This window comes from Micropterus salmoides, unplaced genomic scaffold, assembly GCF_014851395.1.
Source record: "Micropterus salmoides isolate LMB-PRFRI ecotype aquatic unplaced genomic scaffold, ASM1485139v1 Ms_hic_scaffold_12, whole genome shotgun sequence".
Classification (NCBI taxonomy): domain Eukaryota; kingdom Metazoa; phylum Chordata; class Actinopteri; order Centrarchiformes; family Centrarchidae; genus Micropterus; species Micropterus salmoides.
The window spans coordinates 17479482-17494925 of record NW_024040263.1 but is presented as its reverse complement, the minus strand read 5'-3'; the positions used below and the strand labels follow the sequence as shown (position 1 = coordinate 17494925).

General features: G+C 39.5%; 1 protein-coding gene across 1 annotated transcript in view; it reads right to left on the bottom strand.

Annotated features, from left to right (window-relative positions):
• Window positions 1-15444, bottom strand: part of stx8 (syntaxin 8) — a 49601-nt gene that overhangs the window by 29636 nt on the left and 4521 nt on the right. Inside the window, exons 5-6 of the mRNA XM_038713799.1 lie at window positions 14763-14896; window positions 13482-13574 (exon numbers count right to left, since the gene is read on the bottom strand). Coding sequence (XP_038569727.1) covers window positions 13482-13574; window positions 14763-14896 — 227 coding nt within the window. The remainder of the gene's footprint in view (window positions 1-13481; window positions 13575-14762; window positions 14897-15444) is intronic.

Genomic DNA, 15444 nt, shown 5'->3' with positions numbered 1-15444 from the left:
CTCCCATATCTCCTTTACAGAAATACTGTAGGATTTTGCAAATGATTCCAATGACGACAGTAGTAAACTATGCAGCAGTAATACAGCAACTGACTACATTTGTATGGTACATTGCAACTGATACACTGGTGCACACTACCTTAATGAGGTTTGCAGTCCCCACTTGTGCCCCACTGTGACACATCCACCAATGTGTCCCTGACCAAGACACTTAAGCCCTAGTTGCTCCAGAGGCGTGCAACCTCTGACATTTACAGCAACTGGAAGCCGCTTTGGATAAAAGCGTCAGCTAAACGTAATGTAATAAATGATGCAAGCAATTCTGTGTTTGACCTAGGCTGATTCTAGGGGCAAATATATATATAAAACTAAGTAATCAAACCATTTGATGATAAGCAATATCTTGATATTTATATGCTTCTTCTTAACTGGATTTAAAAAAGGATACTTTTCTAATCAAAACATTGATATGGGCAGGCAAACTTTTGATAAATGTGAATATAATTCATAAGGCCGTACAAAGTTTTTCACATTATTAAGCTAATATAGTACTGTAAGTGAAATGAAGTGCAGTTACAAATGGCCAGAACACGAAGCACATGAACAAGTGTCGTATTTCTTTTTATGTTTCGTATCTCCAAAACCAATTTATTGTAATGCCGGTTTCTTTGATCTATGCTTTAAAGCAATATAATATATATCACTGATATTAACAATATTACCTTCTTTTCCATTTTCAGTAACAATATGATGTATATATTGTAAATATTCACAACTTCATTCAATCCAACTGTTGTATCCATTTCTGTTTACCATTTTTATTATTGCTATTATGTTAATGTATATTATCTGCTACATAGCAGAAGGGAGTTGCAAACTCAATTTCAGTCTAAAACCTTGTTGTATTGTGACAAATAAATCTACCTTGTACGGTACAGATCGTCACAAAATAACAAAGGAGTAGCTGAATAATGTGATATTCTAGTTCTTAGCATGGTCCAAATATTGAGGTTGACAGTAGCCAAGTAAAAAAAGAAAAACCCAATATTGGCAGTTAAAAGTCCTCTCCATTTGGTTAAGCACAGTGAGATGAGGCTGCACCCCTACTCAGCATCCCTAAATTAGTGAGTGAATAAGTGTATGACCACAGTGGCATGCCATACATCCACCATGGCGAAAAAAGCAGTCACCCGCCATTAATTTACTCAAAAAATGTAAATATGTAAATGCCACAGCTGAATGCATTGCAGAATAAGTAAGTAAGTAAAAATGGTCAGATAACTAGTAGATGGTTCATAGATTAATGTAATAGATAACAACAGATTGCTGAATCTGTGGCCACAGTATTAGTGTCACATTAAAACCCAACTCGAATGTCCACGAAGACAGTATTAAAAAGACGGATTACTCAGAGAACGGGTAATTTGGTAATAAGACCAAACCCTTCAAAGAACACACACAGTGTTGTGTCATCTACTGCTTTAAAGATGGTAGTGGGAAAGAACCAGTGAAATCATACCTCCCTAGATTTTTTTCTTCCCTTCCTTATTAGCGTATGCGTTTTCAGGGATAATGCACAATTAATAGTTTGTGAAAAAGCTTGCAACTGCCAGCAAGGTGGCTGTGCGTGTTGCGGAGGATGAATGGTGTAGGGAGTGGAAGGGAAATGGCCTTGCCCAGTCTCTACACAGGCCACCGGACATCTGGATGTGATCCGGGTTTGCAGATGAGCTGAGCAGGACTGACCGCAGGACTGACCGCACCTCACTCCTGCATCACTCTGTATACTGGGCTTCTCTAGGTACCTGTCTCCATTATATACAGATAAGAACAGCCTTCTCCGAATGTCTCCTACCACCTGCCATTAGTGAAGCAAGTTCTCTTTAAAAGTAACATTTTCTTTTTGATGGCATTAAAGAAAGCTTATTTAGTAAAGGAAAGGAAATTTCTTTTAGCAGCATTAGTTTAATGTAGTGGATGTGGCGCAGTATCCAGTGGTTGGGGTCTTCGTAGAATCATATATTTTTCTAATTTCTGCCAGATTGGTTATAGTTTACCATGCAGTTTGAGAGGGGTCCCAACGCTGGAGTAATCACCTGAATGATCAACAATGTGACTCATGAACGATTGGATGGATTTCTGGCATGTCAGACATTTCGGTCGGCTATCTTGCAGTTTGAGCAGCCAGACTGATTTCCTTCACGACAGCTGTAGTCCTGGCACTGCCATGCCTCATGACTTTGACTGACTAGCCATGAAGTCAGTAACTCTTCACATCTCCTTCAAAATCCAACTCAACGGTATTCTTGAAAATCTGATGCCAAAAGTATTTTTAAAACTGCACACAACAAACCTGTCTACTGCTATCATTTGTCCGATTTATTTGCTGGGGAAAAAATGTCAGCAAAATAAAATGCATTCTAAATTATTTGTTAGAGGGGTTGTGTTGGCACCAATGTTGTGCTACACAGGTAATACTTGAGCTGAATAGACTCGAATTAGAGATGTCTCCATAGCCATTTGAAGCTAAAAACACCCCAAAGAAACATCAGCTCCCACAAAGACGCAGAGTCAGGATTATTTGATCCATAAAGCTGTGGGCTCGATAGGTCTTAATGTACTATAATATCCCTTACACAACAGTACAGAGAAACAGAAATCTGTCACTGTGATCAACTTTAGTGCATTATTCTCGAACGTAATGAAGCGACTCACATTCCAATGTCCGATATCATAGTTCAACACAGCTGGATTATTTTATTGAGCAACAAAAACTAGGACAAAACACTGTTTTAATAGACAGCTGGATGAATCGTTACTTTTGCTTTGCTTTTCAATACAAAGAAGTATTGTACAGTATTGTAGAAGTATCTACATCAATAGTATGACAAAGAAGTTGCTTGGGCACAAAACTGGTACCAAAGCTGTTGATTCTTTTTCGTCACTTTCATTGAAAATTTCTATTGTGATTTCAGTCTTTAATGAGAGAGTCCACAGTTCACATGAGCATGGAATAAGTAAACATGGTAACATCAAATATTTGTTTAATTGTAACATTGATGATTAGATTTGAACCCTCCACTCACACATAACAATAGTAGTTGTTGCAACTGCAACTCTGCCCCATTCTCAGACTGATGCCAAATCAGGCCTGAAGTCATACCAGTGTCTCCACCATCACTCCCCTCTACTACTGCCACTCATCAGTTGTCTCATCCTGTAGTCTGATCATTTCTGCCACTAGCTTTGGAATGTGGTGGCTTCCCTGCTAATGACCAGAGATGGATCTACTACTCCAAAAAAATTAAAGGAACATATTTTTAGAAAGGCACACCAGATCTACCATAAAAGTTAGATTGTTCTCTCATCAACTTGTCTCACTGAAATCACAAGAGAACAGCTCGATCCTTGGAAACTGACTTGACGGGAATTCACTTATTCAACCAGACTGTTAGGAATCGACCCCCGTGATGATGGTATGAGACAGACTACCAGTCACAGGTCATATTCTCACTGCAGAACACCGTACAGCATGACTCAACTTCGTCACTGGAGGCCGGTACTCTTCAGACGAGAGCATGTTAACTGTTTCAACTAATGATAGGAGTGTTAGAGTTTGGAGAAGGCAGGGAGAGGTATATACTGACTGCAGCATTGTTGAAGTTGGTGGGTATGGTGGAGGTTCCATCATGGTTTGGGTGGTCGAACAGACCTGTATGTGTCCGGCAGAGATGGTATAACAGCTGTAAGATACCGCAATGAAATCCTGGAGGCTATTGTCAGACCAGTTACAGGTGCTGTTGGTGATGACCTCATCTAAATGCAAGATGATGCCCGTCACAACACAGCTCAGGTCCCCATGACCTTCCTTGAGAATGAAGGTTATTCCCTGTGATGGATTGGCCGGCTAGGTCTCCTGACTGAAACCCAGTCGAGCATGTAATAATAATCAAAACTAATGCCTTTGTTGAAGAGTGGCAGGACATAACCCAAAATGACATTGTATGCGTTGCCGGGATTGTGTGAACACTTGAGGGTTTTTTGTATTTTTTGGTGGATAAAAATAATTTTGCTTACAAATAATTTGGTGCTTAGCATTTGTTTTCAATCTGTTGTTGGTGAATGTTTTGTGAGTGCTCCTTAAGGGTTCTAGGATACTGACTCAAAATATACGCTACAACCATGCAATGTTTTTTTGGCCATACCATTTTGGTTTTAAGAAATATTATTTAAACTGTATCTATTCCTTTAATTTTTAAATAAATCAAACCATGATTGGGCAACAAAGTTCGCAGCTTGTAGAGCAGAAAGCATGACGGAGAAGAAACTCCTAAGGCAAAAGCCACCAAAATGTTTGCATCCATTACAAATAAATGACACAAGAATAAGGAAATTAATTATTCTTATTTTTTGTTAGGAGACATAATTAACTGAAAAATACATTTAAAGCAGAACAGCCACAGAACAACAACCTGCAAATATAAATCTATAGATTAAACCCCTATATTAATTAATTGTGATAAAGATAGGGGTGCTGTAAATTCCTCCTTTTTCCAGGGCAAACATGGCATACAGACTATACCTAAGATATAGGCAACAGAGAATTTAAGCATATTTTGTGCCACTCTTTTGGCTTTGAAATGCTTTCCACAAGCAACAACTATATCAAAATGAGTCCTAACACATGAGGTTATCTTAACAATCATTGCCAGGTACAAAAACTTTATCTCCATTGTCACTAAATAGAATTTATTTTAAATAATAATCACAATGGAATATGGATAAGATTGTGTGATGGAAAATAACATACTGGCATTCAGACAAATTTCTCATGTATTTTCATTCAATCCCCTACAGACTCCCAGAGACGGTCGCATTCACATCAGTCACTGATTAAGGTGCCATTAGATGTCCTAAAAGAAATTCTACACAATGAAAGCCAGTGAAATCGCTTAAGAATCTTTTTTGACATCAATCTGAAACTCCAAAGAAACGGGACATAAACCAACAGGTTGCATTTCAGTGCAGTGCAGAAAAGCAAAGTCTAAACCCACACTTTCTGATTGATAAAGGGGGCATCTATCCACTAAGGGAAACAAAAGAAGGAGTGATTGATGAAATGTCTTCAGATGTTTTTCTTTAGCGTCCAAAAATGTTAATTTCCTTGCGCCGCCTAAACTGGATTATTCATCACTCGGCCGTGGTTGATGTGACCCGAGTCCCTCGTCTCATCCTTAGCCCCCACTTCTCCACAACTCTATCAGTGTGACAGGAACAGACCTTAGACAGAGATGGATGCCCAGATGGAAGGACAGAGAAAGACACAAGGAGTCATGATTGATTGTACCCTGGTTAGGATGCGTAGCAAAGGAGTTTGGCCTGGTGACTTGCGGTGCATCTTCATTAATCCATCTTGTGTTATTCCATCACATGTCCACTGCCATTAATTTTTTTTATGAATCTTTATGTAAACCCTCGATAACAGCTTGACTCTTCAATGAGTATTAATGTAAAACTGTTCACTTTTTTACTGTTGGTAGTTGCTAGTTTGTAGGGAATCTGGAGGAGAGTTGATTAAATACAGAAAAATCTGATTAACACTCTGCTTTGTACATCACTCTATATATTACTGTCTGAAATCCACAAGCTGTTCTGGCAGCATCCCAGAAGTATATAAAATACAATTTCTGTATCAGTGACAAGTTGGAAACCTGCCCAGAAAATCAATGAGAACCAAATTGATGGTTTTATAATATTGATGTCAGTAAACAGGTCACAGAAAGTGGTAAACATGGGCTCAGCAATAAGACTGTCTGAGGGTAATTAAAAATAAAACAATATAAAAATATGCCCTCCACAACAGGATTCTACAGAATAGGATCAAGGGATACGAGTCTGAAAATTCACTAAGCTAAGGCATGATAGATGAAAAAGAAGATGGCATCAGGTAAATGTTCATATCATCGTTTTTCTGGTAACACTATGTGTATATTTTGGCACATTGTATGTTTTTAGACTATAAACATAAAGCCATATACAGATAAAATGAAAAAATAAATGCAACTAATCCTCAGTTGCAGCCCTTCTTGCCATAATAACGCACATATCAGAGGCACTTTGAAAAAGTTGGCATTTTCTTATGAAAAATGGGACCAAAGAATATTGTAGTGTGGGTGGGTTATCTCTCCATCATTCACAGTGCTCAATAATTCACAAAGTCAAACACCAGTCAGCCAATCTGGTGGTCACACAAAATGATGCTCTCTTTTGTGGCTCATTGCAAACTTGACATTCCTCCGATGACAACACTCTTTTGGACATCACATCATGACTCTTTGCATTTCCATGCCGTCTGGAAAACACTACTCACTACTAACAGCCTCATTTTCAAACGGAGCGAATCAAACAAACAATAAATCAATCTACAACTCTAACCACACTGACTTTCTGCTGAGTGCCATCGTTAGTATGGTTTATTTGCTCACCAAGTTGTTTCTAAGAGCAGAAGCGAGCACGGGGCTGTGTTCTCTGGGGCAGTTGCTGATGTCACTGTGCTACAGCAGTAATCACCTCTCTCCTCTCATTCTGTTTATTTGGAAGTCATTTGTGCTGTCCAACTTGGGCCGTACACATGCTCTGCTGCTGCAAAATCAAATCAGTGATCTAATTATTAGCCAGAAGTCCATCATAGCAGCAAAGCCTCTTCTGATCTTTTAGCAGCTGGCTCACTAACAGAAGGGACACTTGGAAAGTAACACACTTATACCTTAAGAATATTCAGGCTGGGTGACAAAGAGCTTTAAAAAGACTCCCATTACCAAAACGTCACAGCAACAGCCATGTGTTCTGTTTAAGGGATCCATGACTGACACATTACATTCCTAAATGGGAAGCGCGAAATAATGGAAACAACACATAACACTAAAATCCCCATTACAAAAGTAGCCATAAAAATTTCCCTTATTGAAGTAACAGCTTCCGCTCTGTACTTATTTTTTGTGCAACAGAGACTGGAATTGGCAGTGGTAAACATTTTGAATTCAATATAAAAGGAAGCAGCCAATTGTTTCCTTTGCTTATGTTGGTTACATAGAGGCATTACAATTACAACAAGACTGGTAAAACAATGAGAAAGTCTTAATATACGTTTTAATCTGACACTACTTTGCAATATGTATCATCCTCCGACAATCACGATTGTCTACAACATACTAACATCAAAAAGTAGGAGGATGCAACTGACAAATGCAAAACAGCTTGCATACGGATATTAATCCATTTTGAAGGTGTAACTAGTAAAGCGTACATCTCAACAGAGGGATTGTTACAGTCTAACAAGTTAAAATGAATTTTGTAGTTACAGGTGTAACTACCGTTGCAGAACTGCATTACATTCCCCTATAAATAAACATTATAATAAATCTATACACCCACATTTTTACAATTTTCTGGAATCATTTTCTAACTTGTCTTAATTAAGTAGTGAGCGCATTTACTGTGAATAAAGAATTCAGGATCTATATGACACTATACCAAAGATGAGAATAGATTTTAGGGTTTTTTTGCATTTCCACTTACGGTAAGAGATCACTCCCTGCTAAATTACTCTGGATGATAGTGAAAGGTAAGTGAGTGAGTGAAAGGCAAAGTCTGTCAAATAAGCAAAGGCTTGTATCTGGACAACACAAGATTCAACCTCGACCAAGCCAAGCCGCTACTGTGTCATGCAAAAAAGACATCCACTTTATTTTATCTCAAGTTGCAGGCAAAACAAAAGTGCACATGTGGTCAGACTGGTTGCAGCGCCTAAAAGATATCTTGCATCTATCTAAAATTTGTTCCAGAAGGTCTCAATCCAACTGAGGGTCTGTTTATCTCCAGTCCTGGATATACTGTACACGATGTGGTTATTGCTGTGTTCTCGGTAAAGTTATGAATTGCCTTGCACTATGAAGCAGCCCGGAGAATTATTATCAAAGAGAGGGGAAAAAAGGGACAGGACATGGAGAGGCCATGGTTGCGATAGTTAATGTGAGAACACATCTGCTAGAGCTGTCAGAGGTCTGAGGTCTATTTAAATTTAGGTCTAGGGGTGGAGACAAATATATGGAACAAATGGCAGTGACTTGATTCATTTGAATGGTTTATGTGTGGTGAACTCTGAAGAGCAGATTTAGTTTAGCTGGAAACTCCTGTTGAACTTCAAACCTGCTGAGAGGCGGCGGAAAATAAATTAACTCATGATTCTTTATTAGACTGGTCAAGAGTTAAGTATATAATGGCTGTTCATGATGATGCTGTAGGCGCAGAAATTAATCTGAAAACTGATCTGCCCTTTTTTGTGTGTTATTGTGTCCCTATGTCTGTCTATATCACACAGTTGTCAGTTGTTACACCAAACTTTTGCAGTACAGGGCATATGTCATAGCTGCAGTATCTTACCACCAGTCAAATTCAGTTCCCCTAAAAATCTGACTCAACTTTTGCTGCCCCTTTCAAAGGGAGCAATATTATTTTTAATGAGCCACTGTCTGTCACTCACAAGCACAAGACATTGACTGATGTCACTGTTCCAGGCCACAATCTGAGAAACATCAACACTAATAAAGTGAAATTAATGTTGATCTTTCTTGGCGGGAAATAACACTACTGCTGATGCAATCAATTTCAGTCAGTATGTGCCGGACTATTTTCTGCAACATTTAATTTGGAAATGAAAATATACTAATCTTTGGAAACAGGTTAGAAATATGAAAGAAAAACTTGATGACAGCACATCATTTAACTAATTTTAACACACTAGCAATAATGACTGAATTTCTCTTTTTGTTATGACTGGCAAGTAAGATGGGAAAATCTTCAGCAGGCAATGGATTAATGCTATGAGCCATAAAGCAGAGACTAAAACTGAGGTAATCTGTCTGCTTACTCACTTCTACATTTCTGTCCATTTTGATCCAGTTAAGACAGCGAGGGGAGTAACTGAGGGCTTTGGGTTCATCTCTAAAACTCTGAAAAGGGGTCATCTTCTTTACTGACCTCAGCCGGATTTGTTTCCCGAAAAGGAAATGATTGCAACCTCCACTGCACTTGGGTCATGAGCTAGACTTGAGCAGCCAAACTACAAAGAGCTTAATCTATTTATAAGAAAACACTGCTACAGTACAGTGAACAGAGGGAAAAGGAACCCTACAAGACAGAAAGACAGTCGGACGCCAAGGTTACGCACCAACTGTCAAGATCAACAAGGAGCCCTGCCATTCCCCTGCTTTATGACTTAAATCCATTTTCCCTGCCTGTCTCCGAAAACATTAAACTATCCCCTTACTTTTTACATTGTCGATTTTGACATTTAATACAAGTAAGAAACGCAGCACCTACACAAAGCTGTCTCGCGCAATAAGCCAAGTAATTTAAGTACAGGTCTAGAAGAAAAACATTCCAGCAATTTTTATTTTTCAAATGTAGAAAACATTAAGTGATTGAGACTCAATGTCTCATATTAAGAAAAACAGAATTATAATAACAAAGATATAAAACTTTAGAATACACAAGTTACATTCCTCGCATACTGGATTAACAACCAAAGAGAGGTGGTCTGAGGGCTGGGTCTTTAGGATGGCACAGCACAACACCGTCATAAACATACTTGAATTATATCACGTTTTTATTGTTATAAATACAACTGCTATAGCAACAGTACTACCACACTGTATCTCTGTATGCCCAGCAGGAATGGGGAAATGGTAGGTTGTACATCGCCATGGTGACTCCAGAATCAATACTTATGATCAGCATTTGAGGTGTGAAACAACACATACATGCACAAACAAAAGATTGAAAGCGAAAACAAACAAGGAGGATGATCATACCGTTTGACTAACACTATGCAGTGAGTGGTGCATTGTTTGTTGCCTGCCCAACAGACTCTCAAAACATGACTGTAGGTATTATTACATCATTTTCCAGGTGTGCTTGAAGCATCTTGAGCTCCAATTCTACATATATTTTTGAGACACAGAAATAAAAACTAAGCTAGTCTCTCTCCTTTCCCCTTTGCTTCTAAGAACTCTCAATCTTAGGGAACGTGGGGACTAAACCGCCAATTCTTCTTGAAGTATTTCTGCAGTTTGAGAATCTACATGTGCATGTTATGATATATACCTATTCCCCACCCTCACAAACACTAAGAAACCAAGATATCCCCCATAACTCAGCATGAGAGGATACAGACGAGACACAGAAAGATGGAACAAATGGGACAGAGGTTATAAAATACAGGACTGTTAAAAAGAGGCAATGGAGAACGGGGTGAGCGATGACAGATGGAGGGGCAGCAAAGGTCCCACAAAGGAAAGAAACACAGGTAGGTAAAGAAAAGCTGTTGAAGGTCAGAGCCCTGTAGGCCCTGTGAATCATTGCCTGGTGTCAGCGGGCCTTATGAACCTGAAGCTCGGCCGTAAATTGTGGAGAGATCCAGGAGAGACCCTCATTGTGAAGAGCTCGGACTGGCCCATGAGGAGATTCTATTTCTACACTTTATCAAAGGTCTGCATGAACACGGGGACCTGTTACACTTGCATCATGAATCCTTCATAACAAACAATAGGCAGTATAAATATCTATTATCAATATTGTAATACCATGATTTCCTTTAAAAAAAAAAAAAATCCTGTGTGTGGAGTTTTAAAAATGTGTACAGTTTAGATTTCAACACATGGAGCCGATTACAGCACCCACAGCTGGCATAGATATCTTTGGCCATTACAGAAATAAAGAGTTGAGTTCCCATCAAATGTATATTTAAGAGTCATGTGGGGTCGAAATACGGGAGAAGTGACAAGCTATTGCTTCCAGGGCCAAAATCATTTGCCTTCTCGCTTACTTGCAGTGGAACTGGTGTAATTCTCAGTTACAGCTCTCCCATCAGCCATTCAGGTTCAGGTTCATATTATTGGAAACAATGACATCAAGCTGAAACGACGAGAAGAAAAGTACGCCAGTCAGAGCATTAGAGCAATGATCTATCTCTAGTTCAATACGGTAATAGGAGAGCGGGCTAAAACAATTCCTTTCTTTCTCTTCCCCTCTCCCATCGGTGTCAACCAAACATCTGCCATTCCTTCCCAGCAGAAGGGAAGGTCGTTTGTTTCCAAACCGAGATCACTCATCTATACAACCTCCGGACTTGTTTTGGTACGACTGCTCAGACAGGATATTACAGGATAGTACAACGCCTTATTTTCCCAACTGGAAGACGGTCATCAGGGTGGAAACGGACAATAACTGCCTGTACTGTAGGTGTGTGAGACAGCTCCAAATACACCACATAAATTAAGAATACTGAAACCTATTCATTTTAACTTGGTGTTAGACTGTAACAATCCCTCTGTTGAGATGTACGCTTTATCAAATTGTTTCTTTCTAACTGTACAATTCACAGTTGCCGCAGGCTACATACGTAGCCATGCATTTATACTTGTGTGTAGGTGTGTCCGTCATTCTGCAATTACACCCCCAAACACTAGTCTACAGCGTCCACTGTGTTGACTTTTGCCGGCCAAGCAGGCTAACATAAATGGGGGTAAAATTGTATACATGTGGCTGGTGTAGCCTTTTCAAATGCCCCCCCCCCCCCCCCCCCCATTTATTTATTTATTTATTTATTTATTTTGCATAATACAAAACCAACAATTGTTGTATAAAAAATCCAGTTTGCTGTCCTCCATTATAAGTCCTCCCAAAATAATTCATTAGAGTCAATGTTAAATCTTTGTCGTAAAAATTCTTTGCAGGGATATATGTCATTCATTATTTTAAAATGTACTTCTTTAGCTTTAGGTGGTATAGGGAAACTGAGGTATTCACATCTAATTCTCTTAGGAGGTCACAGAGGTGTATTTCTGCAATATATATTTTCTTTTAAGAGGCGATGGAAAACATTTCTTGGTTAGAGATGATCTTAAAAACTTGTTATTACATTTCTCATCCAAAAAAGAGCATGTTTCAATAGACAATGTGGGAAGGTTAAGTACCATCGGTGTGTATACTAAGGCCCCTCTAACCATTTGAATAAGAGCTTTTGGAATTGCTCCGATCACAGCCCAGTATTCTCTACTAGTACATATTACTCTGTATTTATTTAAATCATTTAACTCATCATAGTCCAGTAGGTTACCTCTGTGATCCATTAGATGTTGAATAGACCATATTCCCTGTTCCATCCAGTTTTTAAAAAAGAAAGACTTTATTATTCTTTATCAGAATACATCGATCGTTCCAGCCTTTTCAAATGTTACCAACCGAATAGATCACATTCTGATAGCGAAACGAGTCATTTCGCTCAGGTTGCGAGAGTCAAATATATTGATTCACTGTGTTACAGCCGCCGTTTTGGCCACTAGTAAGCACGGGGTACTTCCGGTTGGCTCGGAGGCATTGCGAGGCTACCCAGCCGACCAATCACAGAGCTTACGGTCCGCGTCGACATTTTTGAGGAGGTGCACGTCAGGCGACGGCATAGCCTCTGCGTAGCCCCGTAGCCTACGCCGTCGATTTGACGCAGAAGTATAAATTGCACTTAAGTTCGTTAGCCTTGGGGAGAGATATATCAAGTCTACCAACGTCACTAAGTGTCTGTGACAAAGACACCAGTGCCTTATCCACAGTGTCACTCACCCTCACAACTCCTTTATTATTGCCGCGGGCTGAATTATCCACTTTCGTCTTTTATCGACCGGCAGTTTCTCAACTTTAAACTTTGCTTGTCAGAAGAGGAGCTGACAGGCTAATGCATGTTCTGGGCTCATTGTCAGTGTAAACATTAGAGATCTAACGATTAAATAAAAAAAAATGATAGGAATACATGTGTACGTCCACTTTGTAAGGTAACACTCTTGGGCCTTGGCCTATTAACTGCTGTAGTCTTCTGACCGAGATGCATTAAAGGATCTAATTGTTCACTGGTTGACAGATGATCGTCCCAAAGTCTTGTGTCTCAAGTACCGCCTGTCTTGAGCTTAAAAACAGTCTGGAGCAACGCACTCCCTTCTGTATGACACGTTCTACCTGCGATGGAAGCTGTTTATGCACTGATGAGAGGCATTTAGCCAGAAATAACTCAAAAGCGCCATTATCTCGGAGCAGATCTGATTCCACAACACAAAACACTTACAGTTTTTTCGTATTTAAGTAGCATGAACAGAGAGATCACTTTGCTCTGCGGGATGTATGACAAAAAGTACACATGGTCGTGACCTGAATGTGAGGTCAAGTGCTCAAACAATGGTAGTTTGAGGGCTTGTGTGCTTGTTACTATGTCAGTGCTGTGGTGGTGTGAGGGAGTATCACTGTCCAGCAAGTTACATGAGGCAAGTCGTTCCATTGCAGAACAAGTATGTCTGATTGCTTTCACATGTGTAATGTGTCTGGAATGTTTTTTTGACGAATATGTACAGACGCACATGCAAATTAAACCTTACCATTTTGTTCATCCAGCTCATTGCCAATCTCCTGGCCCATTATCTTCTGTCGGCCGATGACAGCTGCTAGAGCATCCAAGCCAGCGTCCTGGGCTGTGAAGAAAGAGGAAAGAAAATATATGACTAGAACAAGAGAAAAAGAAAGAGGCAAACAGTTAGAGCAGAGAGAGGGTTATACAATGACAGACAGCAACATGGACAGAAAGAAAAATAGATTAAATTGTAAAAATAAAATAGATGTGACATATGAGTACACAATAATCTATGTCAAATTTAGCAGTGGGATAGGCTGAGCAATAAATAGTTCTCCAATGAAAAAGCTGCTTGAAAGAGCAGTTACAGTATACTGTATTTTGTGATATAATGAGGCAACTATTTGGGAACTAGGACTGACAGGCTGTTGGGGTCCAGCTCAGCTCACACTGCCACATGTGAGTCATTCAGTACTTTACCCCACTCAGCCTTACTCCTGTTATTATAACTGGGGCAGGCCAAGGTGGAGAGGAGAAACAGTGAAGCTAAAAAAGAAGAGTAGAAAAGAGAAAAAAAAAAAAAAAAAAAAGACTTTCCCTCTGTTGGTTTCCAAGTTTGACACACTCTGTACCACTGGAATTTTTTTTATGACCACAGGTTCAGACACTCACCATTACCCAACTCCACCAGAAATCCCACATGGGACTAGAAACCTCTGTGTGGTTTGGTTTCACTGTCTTAACAGGAATCTCTGATCCCAAATTGACAACAACCAGAGCCGTAATGGAGACATGGCAATGAAGTGTCACATGGAGTCAGGTGAACTAACGTCTGGGTGTTCAAGTCATGCCAGAGCCATTCAGGAAACAGAAAAAAAGCAAGTGTGGGCTTACAATATGTTTTCTAGATGAGAATTATAATGATCACCTTTTATGTGTTAGTATACATCAGCATGGCCAATACTAGTTCAATACAAATCATGATGTGTGTAGAATACTTACCACAGTTTATGATGGGACTACCATACTGTATTTGTAGGAGAGGTACGTATAAGGAAAAATATGAGTCACAAATATTATCCAAGTGATGCAGGATATTACTAATGCTATGCGTGGTTGCTATACCCATATTTAATCTTGCCAATTTGATACTACAAAGACAATGGACAAGGAGCCAGCACCTTGGCTCCGCCATCATCGGTGTGTATGTGTGAATAAGAGGCAAGTTGTAAAGAGCTTTGTCTTTTAAGGTAGAAAAGCAGGTAGAAAGTGCAGTCCATTTACCATTTATTCAGTCATGTGTAATTACCTTCAATGATTCGTTGTTGCTGCTGTTTGATCTCTCCGAAAGATAGCCCTTTGGTCTCCTCAGGCTCGTTGATCAGCCAAGGGTTGGCCACAACACCTCGACTCGCTCCTGCCCCTTCAGCCATCAGTGTCGACCTGCGAAACATTATCAGAACAATACTTAATTTCCAAAATGCTTCACAGCAGCTCTTCAATTATTTCTTTAAAATAAAAAGATAATCTTTTAAAATTTTTTAGAGACCTTGAAATTGAAAGCAGATGACAAAAGTGCCCTTTTTGTCAGTCATCGTGCATCAGTGACTTTTAGCTTTATACGTAAACTTAGTTTGTCTGGTTGGGGTAGGAGCACGATGCATATCTGTACAACTCTCACAGCAAACACATCTGTACATGGCATGTTGCCTTTTGGATACTGTTCTCTTTTGAACACTTTGTAACAAAAAAACCTTTACATCACACAGGGGGGGGGGGGGGGAAGGTATTTATTTACTAATTTTGTCTTTTATGTTTTTTAAATGAAAAACACCAGGTTAGCTTGCGCAGTGTGTAAACAGTGCATTTAATCTGTCACAGGACTGTGGACTGCTGGGGAGGTTTGGCTCTGACAAAGTGACAGGCCAGAGAGCTCTGTGCTGTACTGTGCTGTGCTAAACAACCGTTGTGTGGTTTAAAAACTATTCTTC